The sequence below is a fragment of the Myotis myotis genome, unplaced genomic scaffold (assembly GCF_014108235.1).
Source record: "Myotis myotis isolate mMyoMyo1 unplaced genomic scaffold, mMyoMyo1.p scaffold_m19_p_6, whole genome shotgun sequence".
NCBI classification, from domain to species: Eukaryota; Metazoa; Chordata; class Mammalia; order Chiroptera; family Vespertilionidae; genus Myotis; species Myotis myotis.
In genome coordinates this window covers 20,196,117-20,208,372 of record NW_023416368.1, presented here as the reverse complement: position 1 = coordinate 20,208,372, position 12,256 = coordinate 20,196,117, and the positions used below count along the sequence as shown (strand labels likewise).

Sequence of the window (12,256 nt, the reverse complement as noted above, 5' to 3'; positions counted from 1 at the left end):
CTTAAGGTCCAGCCTCAGAACTGAACCAAGATTATAGGAGTGGCCTGGGGTTGAGCCCCAGGTTTGAGCAGACTCCACCTTCCCAAATCCAGACACTGGGTAATACCACCTAGAATTATAGTGACATTCTTGGACCACTGCACTAAGCCCTCTCAGTCCTTGCTTCTATTCCTCAATCCTTCAATGCCCTGTACTTATCATTTGTTTTATGAACCCAAATGTAAGGCATGGGTCTGGAGTCAGGCAGCCCTGAATTGAATCCTGGCTTAGTCACTCATCAACTGGGTGGCCTCACTTTCAGTTACCAATGTAAGCTATAAGCTATTGAATTTCTGTGTGCGCTGCACCTCCGTCTGTAAAATGGAGATGACAGTACTTACCTCATGGGGGTTTTTGTGAGGATTAGATAAGACAAGACGTGCCAAGTGCTTGCACGGTGCCTGACATATAGCCAGTGTCAGTCAGAGGTGGTCGTGAGGATGAATATGGTGAACTACAAAATCACCCAGCCTGGAAGTCAGGAGACCCAGGTCGCTGTTTTTCTCTGCCACTGTTAAGCGCTGTCATTCTCAGGTTTAGAGCCCCAGTGGCCTGACTGGGAGGGTTTCCCTGAAAATCTCTGGGTCTTCCACCGCCTGTTGGGCTAGGTCTTGATCTCAGAGAGCCCCCTGGTGGCTGATTCATGAAGGTGCAGGCTCCGGCGTCTAGGGACCTGGTTTCTGGAGAGGTGAGCTGGGTGAACAGAGGCTGAGGGAGTGGTTTTGTAGGGAGGTCCCAAGGTTGGGTGTTGGACCTGAATGTGGGTCTCAACCCTGTGAAGTTCTAGCTGTGAGACCTCGGACAAGCCCCTCCTCCTCTGTGGCCTTGGGGAGAGGAATATTGGGAATGGAAATGGACGAGATCAGTGTTTCCCAACGATGATTTAGGGGCTCCTTGGACAATCATTTTTTAAAAATCTGAATCGTTGTGTATTTTCATGTGTGCTAGTAGAAATAGTAACTTTCAAATCCTTTAGCTTATGGGTATTATCGTTTTAAAGTGAGTAAAAAATTTAAAAATCTAAAATAAAAATATTAAGTAAATAATAGTACAGGTGGTATTCTGTCAGGGTAAAAATCATAAAAGTGGTAAGCACAACAACAGTTTAGGCAACACTGGACTAGGTTATTTGTGATTTCCTGCACAGTTCTGAGAAGTTACTTCTACCTGTATATTACTTGGTATTATATCTTAGCATAATAATCACCATTTATGGTTTATGCAGCTATAAACTTTTTACTTTTATTTCTCAGGATAGTATTATGATGTAACTATTATTTATTATCTTAGTTTTACTGAAAAACGAGAGGCAAGTCATACCTGCCCGTTAGGATGTGGCAGAACAGGTTTGGAACTGAGCCTGTCTGACCCCAGAGTCACCGTCTGCAGAGGGAGCCTGAGGACAGGGACTGGGCTTTCCAGTCTCAGTGTTACCTACAATGCTTGGGTGGACCACGGTCGCCTGGTGACATTCACATCCAGCGGGCCTCAGGGGCCACAGGCTGACTCAGGCTGGGGGAAAGGAGGGACAGGCCGTGCCTGGCTTCCCAAGACCCAGGACAGTAAGCCCCTCTCCCCAACCAGTGCGTGTGGTGCAGAGGGTGCTGGCTGGGTTGGCAGTCCTGAGCCTGGTCCCGGCCTTTCACTAACCAGCTGGTTAGTGAACTTGTCTACTGTGGACCACTGATTCAGCATTAGAGCCATTTCCCCCCAAGTATTGTCCTGGGTCCCATCCCCAGAGGTTCTAATTGTGCAAGTCTGAGTTAGGGCTCAGGGTTCTTTATTTTGGCCATTTTGCTAGATTTGGGGATCACGGTGTTTAATGACTTCTAGGGTCCCTTCCAGCTCCCAAATTCTGTGAAGCTCAACTTGGAAAGGCCTGTAGACCCTTATGACACAGGAAATAACAGTAAAAAAGACACTTTATTGTTAAAAAAAAAAAAAAAAAGGCCATTCATACCATCATTCACACTCACAGTCACACACACAGTCACGAACCACTCACACAAACACGCTCTCACCCACACAGCCTCCGTCTCGCTGTAAGCAGCAACTCTGGGGGTGAGAGTCTCTGTTGCTCTTCCTTTTGACTTTTGTCTCCAGAAACAACACATGAAAACGTAGTGGACCCGAGAAAGGGACGGGGGGTGGGCGGAATAGCAAGACCACCAGAATTCTCTGGTCGCTGCCACTCCTGGCTACATACACTCTACACATGTGTACAAACGTACTATACATGAGTGCCCACATGTGCAGACATGTGCCCACATTGACCCTCCATGCATAGGGTTGAGTCACTGCAGGTAACACTTAGATTGGCAGGCTTCTCAGATGGCGGGGCAAGGGCAGGGTGTCCTGCTTTCTGGCTCCCTGCCTCCACCCTCCCCTGAATGGACATTCTGAGTTCCTTGTGTCTATGGAAGAAAAATCCCTCATCCAGACAGCAAGGTTGAAAAGTGCCTAAAATTTTTAAAAAATGATGAATGATAGCCTTCCTGCCTTTGGCCCAAAGTGCTTGAGAAACTTGGGATGAAGAACCCAGAGTTCCATGAGGTCTGAATTCTTTAACAAAGAAAGTCCAGGGCTGCAGGAATCCTGACTGGCCCTGGCTGGTAGAAAGTCACGTGACTTAAAGAGGCGGGGCAAGTTGCCTAGTTGGAATCTGGATTAGAGGAGTGGGACCTCCAGGAGACTGAGGTCATAGTGATGCTCCTCAGGTACCCTTGTTGCCCTCATTCACCATCTTATCCCCAATGCCTCGCACAGCACCTGACACGGAGCAGATGCTGCAATGGACATATGCATGAGGCAGGGTGCATAGGTGACTTTTGGTAACTGCTCGCCTTCTGCTCACCTGTCAGCCCCTAGGAGGACACCCTGTGGCCCTCCAGAGTCAGAGACCCTGGGACCTCATCTCTCTAGTGGATGTAGTGGTAGCCTGTGGGGCATGAGCCTGCCTCTGCCTCCAGAATGGAGCTGTGGGCAGGTGTAAGGATGTGCCCCAACAGGGCTGACCCAGTAGTTCGGGCCCTGCTTCCCTGGGCACTGGGAGACTGCCTGCCTCTTGCCCATCTCAGGAGTTGGCTTCTCCTGGTTTTCCGGCGTAGCTGCCCTGTGCATCCCCTTTCTGCTGGGGCCCTGGTGCTGTTTATCGAGTCCTACCCTCAGCTTCCCTCCATCCTCAGGGACTAGCTGGGGGTCTGGAAGAGCACATTTCAATGTATGGCAGCCTGGAATGGGTATGGGGGCTTCCCTCCCACTTTCCCAGCCACGCTGTACTCACTCTCTATGACAGGAAGAAGGTGCCAAGTCCTTGGCCTCCCACCTTCCTTCCTCTGAGGACAGCTAGAACATGACCTCCTCACAGCTCCCATAATCACTCTCTACCATGTCAGAGCCCTCATAGTTGGGGGGTGCCTCGGGCTGGCCCCGGCCTGCGGGAAGCCCACCCACCACCTCACAGTCGGCATAAGAGGGCCCGGCGCGGCTGAGGCGCATCCTTACCCCCTTATAGCCCCCCTCTGCCAGGCAGGGCCCTCCCCCTCCCTGCCGGAGCTGCGAATGGTAGTAACTGATGGCTGTGTACTCATTGAGACAGGGGGCCAGCAGGCGCTCCCGGGGACTTGGGGGCCGCGGGGGCATCAGATCTTCCAGGTTCTGGTTGCTATAGCGGGGTGGGAGGGGTGCCCGCTTGTTTTCCACCTCCAGTGGGAAGGGGAAACCCCCATAGAGGCCATTGGGCTCCTGCATCACAGCTGGGTTCTGGTGGTGCTGAGGTGACGGTGGCAGAGGGCTCGGGGTCACTTCAGAGTTGGGGTATTCCCAGTGTTCCTTCCTGGAGTAAGTAGGGGGCCAGACCGTGGCTCCGGCTGGATACACTGCAAGAGAACAGTAAGATAGAGTGAATTTCCCCGGTGAAGGTGCCAGCTGGCCTGACACCTGCTACTGATAACTTAGCATGTGGGGGATGTGTGGCCCATCCACATGTTGTCTCTTGCAGCTTAGGTTGATATCTAGAATCCAATGGGGCCAAGGTTAAGGCCAGAGGTTTAGCCCAAAGCCAGCCCGTTTTGCAAATCTGTGCCACTGATCAAAGGGTCAATGGAAAAGGGAAGAACATGGATGGCTCCATGCAGCCCACCCCCAGTGGTAGAGGCAGGAGCTCCCTGCCAAGTCTTACTGGTAGGTTTCGTCTCCTCATTTGAAGGAAACAGACACATAGTTCGGAGTACATGTGAGGCATACATCACAGAGGGTGATTAAGTGAGATGTGCCTTGGAAGATTGGAGACCAGGCGTCTTTGGTCCCAGCTGTGTCCCTGCTACTGAATAGTTGTGTGAATTAGAACTGCACCTTTATGGGTCCTAGCTACTCAATTGGCAAAAAGTTAGTGAAAATACCTGTTTTAACTGTTGGTGAATAAGCCAGGAAAGATAAAGTGCTTACATATTCACCTCCTTTTGAGTAAAAGATAAGAAAGGGGTAAAGATGGCTCCCCACAGACAGCTAGGTCTGGCTTAAGATTGGGCAGTCAGAAGGTTGGGCGACTGCTTCTCTTTCGCTTCCCAGAAGAGCACAGATGTGCAGAAGCCTCCTTTCACCCAGGGATCCTACCCACTCCTTTCCGGAGTCTATAGGTTTCTGCCATGGACATCGAGCCTATGGAGTGTCTTGTAATTTAGAGGAGTGGATCATGGTGCAGCAGAATGAGCCATGGGCTCTGAGTCCAGAGACCTGGCTTCTGTTCCTGTTCATTCGTTCACTGTGACCTTGAACACACCCCTTCACACCCCATTCCTAGAGCATGAACTGAATGGTGGCCAAAACCCCTGTGCCTGAGGTAGTGAAGTGCTTAGGTCTGCTACTCCATTCCACCAGTCCCCAAGGCTAAGGGCTCTGGCTATACTGACCCATCTCCTCGCCTGACCAGGTCCTCTTAATGATGGACTCGTTGTCAGAGCGGGGAGGGACTGCAGCTGGTGGGAGCCTGGGAGGCACGCTGCAGACTATTGGCTGCTGCTTAGAGCTGGGTCCAAAAGTGACGAATTCATTTGGACCTGAGGTCTTGCTGGGCTCTAGTTGGTTCACGTTGTTGCAGGAGTTGGTGCTCAGGGGGTTGAGCTCGATGGCAGGCATGGCTTGGGTGTCAACACCAACACTCCTAGCCAAAAGGTCTGGGTCTTCCATGGCCACGGGCTTGTGAGACTTGCGACGGTAGCGGTAGAAGAAAAGCCCAATGACGGTAGCAATAATGATCAATAGGGCCCCTGTGATGATCAGAAGCTCCTGCTGACCCCAGCCCCCCGTTTTGATCATAGGGGTGATTAGGCATTCTCCTTCTGAGCAGGCCCTTTCCTCCTGTTCACACCTGTAGAGACAGAAAAGTAGGAAGGGGCTGAGACACTGCCCTTTCCCTCTCCCCTCTTACAAAGATCAGTGGATGGAAACCTTGCACTCAAGCCTATCCTCTCCAATTTTCCACCAAAAAAACACACCCCTTCACACCCCATTCCTAGAGCATGAACTGAATGGTGGCCAAAACCCCTGTGCCTGAGGTAGTGAAGTGCTTAGGTCTGCTACTCCATTCCACCAGTCCCCAAGGCTAAGGGCTCTGGCTATGTGGTTGAGTGTGGCTCAGTGGTTGAGTGTCGACCCATGCACCAAGAGGTCGCTGGTTCAATTCCCGGTCAGGGCACATACACGGTTGCAAGGCTCAATTCCTGTTGGGTCTATGCAGAAGGCCGCCAATCGATGTTTCTCTGTCAGCAATGTTCCTGTCTCTCTCTCTCTCTCTTCTCCCTTTCACTCTATCTAAAAATCAATTTTAAAATATTTTTTTTAAAAAGATAATTATCAAACATACCAACAAATCAACTTCAGAACTTTCCATCTGCTACCAGTAACACATAGGACTCAGCTACACCCTCATTTATGACCGGTTGGATCTGGACTCTGAGCACATCCATTATTTTCACCCACGAGATCTCGACACTGGATATACTCTTCACCAATATGGTCCAATTTCCAACCATATATGGCGATAGAGGCAGCCAACATACCTAGCTGTCCTCCAGCAATAATATCAGGGTCCCAAATCAAGTCAGCAGTTAACCAGCAATGCCAGCCAGGCATCACCAGCAGGTCACAGGGACCCAGCGTGGCTCTGCACAGACCTTACACTGGGCAGCTTCTCAGAGAGAGCACCTGGAACTATACGACCCCTCAGGTCACCTTCAGCTTAGTGTTCCATGGTGGAAGGCTCTTAGGAGACGTCTATGGCTGGCTTTGTCCACTTTTGAAGGGATATTGGGAGAGGCTCCCTCCATTCCACCTGATCCCGAACATCCCCCAGTACCTGAAACTACCCTTTGGGGTTTAATGTTGTCCTCCCCAAGTTCCTCTGTTAAAATGCAAACACCACTGTCAGCCAGGGAGTGCTCTCCCAACACAACTGCCTGCTGGAGAGCATTGTGTACTGCAAAGCAGCAAGTGAAGTGGGGCTGGAATTGTCAGTTGCCAAGAAAGAGGACTTGGGTTATAAACACACAGGAGGATCTTGGGTAAGCCCTTTCCTTCTCTGGGCCTCAGTTTCCCCATCTGTAAAATTAGTGGCTCCCTTATGCACAGGCTGACAGCAGGGGCTCCCGTGGGAGTTTGTATATTAAAAAAAAAAAAAGTAGAATCCCAGGTTTCATTCCTTGGTGATTCCGATTTAATTGGTCTAGGAATGTACATTTTTCATCAGTCGTGCTCAGGATTTTTCTTAAAGGCTCAAAAGTTGGGAAGCCATAAAACCACATTGCCAAAGCCTCTGACCTCTAGGATTCTTAGCTGATTCGCGGTCTCTTGCAACCCCTCTACCTTCTCCCCCAAGCCAGCATAATACGAGGTATAGGTGGGGTTTGGCAGTGGGGTTTGAGATCACAGCAGTACCTCTACCAAGTGGTCATTGTCTCCAGGTCGCTTCTGGGAAGTCACAGTCCAGAGCAAAAGACTAAGAGCTTGAGCTATTTTCAGACTTTATCAAAGATCAGAGCCGCCTGAGGAGCTGGTTAGGAGTGCAGGTTCCTGGGCCCCAGCCTGGGGAGTCTGATTCAGCAGGTTCAGATAGGGCCTGGGAAATATTAACAAGCACCTCCCTCTCCCAGAGGCTCTGCTGCAGGTGGTCGGAGGGAGAAGCCAGGTCCCGGAGCACTCAGCCTCTTGCCTCCCATCGGCCTCCCTAGAGTTCAGAGAGCAGAGCTCACTCCCTAATGGCGCCAAATCCAGGGTGAGGAGCCAATGGCAGGAGGCCTCTCCCGTGCTTACCTGTCTCCTTCAGGGGAGGAGCTGCAGTTTCCGTTCTCCGGGCAAGGTGTCAAAGTGCAGTTCTTTCTCTGTTCACAGTCTTTCCCAGAGAACTGTGGGGGACACTCGCAGAAATAGCCTGGGAGGAAGGGAAGGGAGGTGAGAGAGTGCACCTGGCCTGGCAGTCAGGCCTCCAGGTGGAGAGGCCCTCTGGGACGAGAGGAGGCCTCAGCATGTCTGCAGGCACCCGTGTGCACATTTATTTTATGAGGGCCAAACACCATCTTGACCACTGATGCCCTGCTAGTCAAGGAGACTTGATCCCGGCCCTCAAACAGCTTATAGTCCTGCAGAGAGTGGGCATCTCAGGAATACTGCCTATCCTTCTCATTTACCCAGACAACACTGATTCTAAGTAAGACTCTTCGTGGACGAGCTTATTTGACCCTCACGACATCTCCAAGATTGGTTTCTGTTATCCTCCTCATCAGGGGAAGGTACAAGCGGATGGCAGGTGAGGAAATGTGAGGCACAGGGAATGTATGGCATTTGCTTAAGGCCACACAGCCAGTAAGTGGCAAAATTGGGATCAATACTAATAGTAATTATCATAAAAATTAGTTTATTGAAGAGAAGTGTTGGGGGAGGTTTCCTGGAGCAGACACTATTTCATTTGAGACCTGGAGGATGAGTAAAGATTAGCCAGGCAGAAAGATAGAGGGGCAAAGCGGAAGGTGTTTCAGGCAGAGGAGAAAGTGTATAAAGGCTTAGAGCGGAGGGTGTGGCAAGTCCCAGGAATTAAAATGATGCTAGGGTGGGCAAGCCTGCTGAAAAAGGGGGAGTGGGAGGGGTCAGGGCATGGGAGGTATGAGCCATATGCAGGAATTAGGAATTGGGACTCTATCGAACAGCAGGGGGAAGACATTGCAAGGCTCCAAGCAAAAAAGTGAAGTGCTCAGATCTGCAGCTGTGTCCCTGCTACTGAATAGTTGGGTGAATTAGAACAGGATACTGTGTCTTCATGGGCCTTAGCTACTCAATCAGCAAAAAGTTATTGAAAATACCTCTTTTAACTATTGGTGAATAAGCCAGAAAATACAAAGTGCTTACCTGTCCCGAGGGCCTGTGAGCACTTCCCGCCGTTGAGACACGGGTTCTGGCTGCAGTCTTTGCTGTGGGCGCAGCACTGGGTGAGGTCCTGCCTCTCCAGCAAGCCTGCCGCCTTCTTGCCATTGGCCATCAGCTCCAGTGCCTGTCCATTGATCATGATCTCATCTAGGCAGCCTTCAAAGCCCTGGGAGACGTTTGGGGGAGAGTGAGAGAGGACAAAGCCGCCTAGAAAAAGGTCTCTTTTGGGCCTCAGGCCCTGGCAGTTCTCTGGGAGCACAAGGGAGCCGTTGCCAGAGCTGTCAACCAACAGCCGAGTGGAAGTGTCCGTCTCCTTCACCAGAACTGAGTGCCACTTGCCATCATTCACATGGGGCCAGGAGGAAAGTGTTCCATTGAAACCACGTGGGCAACTGTATTCCAGCTGGAGCACTCCATGGACCAGCTGCAAAGGAAACCCAGATGGCCATCAGCAAAGCCAAGGAGTCCTTATAGAAAGCCCTGCAACAGGCTGCCGGGCAAAGCATGCTGGTTGTATTTTCATGGGTGGGAGGGGTAGTGTTTGGTGATTTTTAAGGCAGTTTTAGTTTTGTGTTTGTAGAGAATAAAAACCTTCAAAATGCTCTTCTGACTCTGGTTTTATTTTTCCCTCACTGCACTCCATGGGATGGCCTGGGCAGGGACAACATCTCTACTTCACAGATAAGGAAACTGAGACCCAGAGATGCCTTGCTGTCTTTTGGATTCTTGTTCACAGGCCTCTCCAGTGTTCTGCATTCCTAAACATTGGCCTTCAAGGATACCAAACCCCCCTCTCACTCCCAGTGCCTTACACAACAGTTCAGCAGTTCTTGAAGTGTCTCCAAGATCTATTCAGGAGCTCTGCAAATGGAAACTACTTTAATAATAATCCTAAGACATTATTTGCCCTTTTTACTCTCACAAATATATAGTGGAGATTTCTGATATGTGCTATCACAGCAGACGAAAGCAGAAGTAAATATGAAAAGCCAGCTGTCTTCTATTAAGCCAGGCATCAGAGAGAATTATAAAACACTGCTCCTTTTTTATTTTTTTGGAAAATGTAATTATTTTTTAAATATATGGTTTTTATGTGAACATGTAATGACTTCCTTGGTTTTAAATGAATTAGCAAATAAAGATTTTAACATTTGTCAGTTTTAATTTCTAATATTGGAAACATCGATGGCTACATATAACCCATATAAACAAAACTTCCTTAGGATCTTCAGTCATTTTAAAGAGAGTGAAAAGTCCCAAAATCAAAAAATCTGAAATCCCACTGGATTAAAACATTTTAGTTCACCTCATCCTATGAAGTTGATTGATTTGTGGTCAAATCTTTTTCTGGTCACTGTAGGGTAGGGAGTGCTTTTTCTGGGTGAAATTTAAAGATACAACCCAGTGTTTTCAGGAGTTATGCATTTATACATCACCTTCCTGATTTTTTCCCTGATTCAACACTGCCTATACCATTATTTCCTTAAAAAGGAAACTTATATACAGTAAATAGAAAAATAGAATGACAAAATAAGTACAACTCAAAACCCTGTCCTTAAATCACTCCTTTGACTTTACTCAGGACCACAAATCCATTGATCCCACCATCTTTTCACTGTCTCTCTTCTCCTCAGCAAAGCCATCATTCCTCTCCTCATCCAGCTGTCCTGTCCCTCTCTCACGTGGTAGAACTCGATTGGCAAACCCACAAATTGGTAAAACTCAACTCTTCCCTTATTCTGTATGATCATCATGGAGCTGAATTTGGTTGGAGAGAAACACATAGGCTTACTTATTGGTCTCCCTTTAATTTCATGACCATGAGTCTCCAATGAGCCCTTCATGCTGCTCAACAGTTGTACTATCTTCCTTAGTCCATTTACTCTCCCATGTGCCTGTTTTTACAACTTCTCTCTCCTCAGATCCCTAATGCCTCCCTCCCCATTCTTATTCTACAAATCCGATGGGGACTTGAAGACACTCAGAGTCACATGGATCCACTTTGTTGAAAGCCAATCTCTCCATTCATGCACTAGATCTCCCCCCTCCCTTACTTCTTCAAGGACAAGATTTCACTGACTCTCCTTTCTCTTTCCTAGGTCTTTGTTCACTCTCTGCTGGATCATCCCACTTGTCATACAAACATTATTGCTCTAATATTATTTTTTTAAAGTTGGCTTGAACCCACTTCTCTTGCCAAATATGATTTTTTTTCTTTGCTTCTCCTTTGCAGCAAAATTCCACCCTCACCCACGTCAACACTGAAACTACTGCTGTCAGGGTATTCAGTGACCTCTGTGTTGCCAAATCCAGTGATTAATATCACTTCCCATCTTAGCTGACCTCTCAGCAGCATATCACCCAGCTGATCACTCCTTCCTTCTTGATACATGGTCTTCATTTGGTTTCCTGGATACAATTCTGTCTTGGTTTTCCTTCCCCGTCATTGGTTGCTCCTTTTCAGTCTCCTTTGTTGGATGCTCCTCTTTCCCCTACGTCTCAGTGTTAGAGTGTCTCTGGTCTACTCTCTTTTTAATCTACACTCCTTAGTGATCTTCATCTCCAGCCCAGACCTTTCTCACAAGCACTAGACTTGTTTATCCAGCTCCACTTGGAGGTCTAATAGGCATTTCAAACTTACATGTCCAAAACTGAACTCTGGATCTTCCCCCCAAACCTGTTTTACCAATATTCTTCCCCGGGTCTGTTGGCGGCAACTCTATCCCTTCTAGTTGCTCAGGCCAAAATCTTACTCCTTGCTTCCTCTCCCAGCCCTTATTCAATTCATCTGGAAATCCTGTTGGCTTTACCTTCAAAATCTATCCAGAGTCTGACCTCTTCTTCCCAGTTCCACTGTCATTGCCCTGATCTAAACCGCCGCCGTCTCTCACCTGAATTATTGCTTCTTTGGCTGGGTCTCTCTGCTTCTGGCCTTGTCCTTCCAAGGTCTATTCTTAGCACAGTAGCCATGAGGATCCTTTCTGCATATGTTAATTCTCTGCTCAAAACCTTCTGAGGCCCTCCATCTTACTCAGAATAAAAGCCAAAATCCTTCAATGGCCTGTGCGACCTTTATAGATCTGCCCCCATTTCATTACATCGCTGACCTTAACTTCTACTACTGTCCCATTTGCTCACTTCCTTCAAGCTGTACAGACTTCGGGCTTGTGCCTTAAGCATGTAAGGAATCTCCTGCCAATTACTATTCCTTCGATTTAGAATGCTGTTCCCCCAGCTGTCTAAGCTAACTCCCTCACCCCCTTCAAATTATTGTTCAATTACCACCTCAATGAAGCCTTTCCTAACCACTTTATTTAAAATTGTAACTTCCCATACTCCCGATTTCCCTTCACCTTTCCCCCCCTTTAACCCAAAGCACTTACCACATTTGGACAAACTCTATAATTTTCTGAGTTATTATGGTTATTGTCAGTCTGCCCTGTAGGATGAAAGTTCTAAGGGTTTTGTGTTTTGTTTTTTGGTTTTTTTGGTCTTATTCGCTGATGAGACCCAAACACCTAGAACAGAGCCTATCACAGAGCAGATGCTCAGTCAATATTTATTGGATGAATTAAATTCTAACTAGCCCAAATCTGTTTCTCTTTGTCAGAGTGGGAGACTGAAATGTGTGCTAGAGGTGTTAAAATCAGGAAGGTAAACTGAGACGTTCTAGATGACATAAGCAGAAGGACTGAAAGACCATTAGAAAGGAAACTCATTTTCTCCCATGTAATGTAATCTGTGTTTGCCATCTTGAGCACCCCAGTGGTAAACACTGTTCTATTACTCAGCAAAGGTGATA

At 48.2% G+C, this 12,256-nt stretch overlaps 1 protein-coding gene across 4 annotated transcripts in view; it reads right to left on the bottom strand.

Moving 5' to 3' along the window:
• Positions 1–1,388: 1,388 nt before the first annotated feature.
• The window catches only part of FAT2 (FAT atypical cadherin 2), a 71,273-nt gene continuing 60,405 nt past the window's right edge, over positions 1,389–12,256 (bottom strand). The window contains exons 21-24 of one of the 4 annotated variants that reach the window (XM_036313198.1): positions 8,437–8,620; positions 7,348–7,465; positions 4,950–5,407; positions 1,389–3,917 (exon numbers count right to left, since the gene is read on the bottom strand). In XM_036313198.1, the coding sequence (XP_036169091.1) occupies positions 3,385–3,917; positions 4,950–5,407; positions 7,348–7,465; positions 8,437–8,620 (1,293 nt within the window). In that variant the 3' untranslated portion in view covers positions 1,389–3,384. Of the gene's footprint in view, positions 3,918–4,949; positions 5,408–7,347; positions 7,466–8,436; positions 8,879–12,256 lie in introns of all 4 variants that reach the window. The other 3 variants (XM_036313196.1, XM_036313197.1, XM_036313195.1) reach the window with 3 other exon arrangements.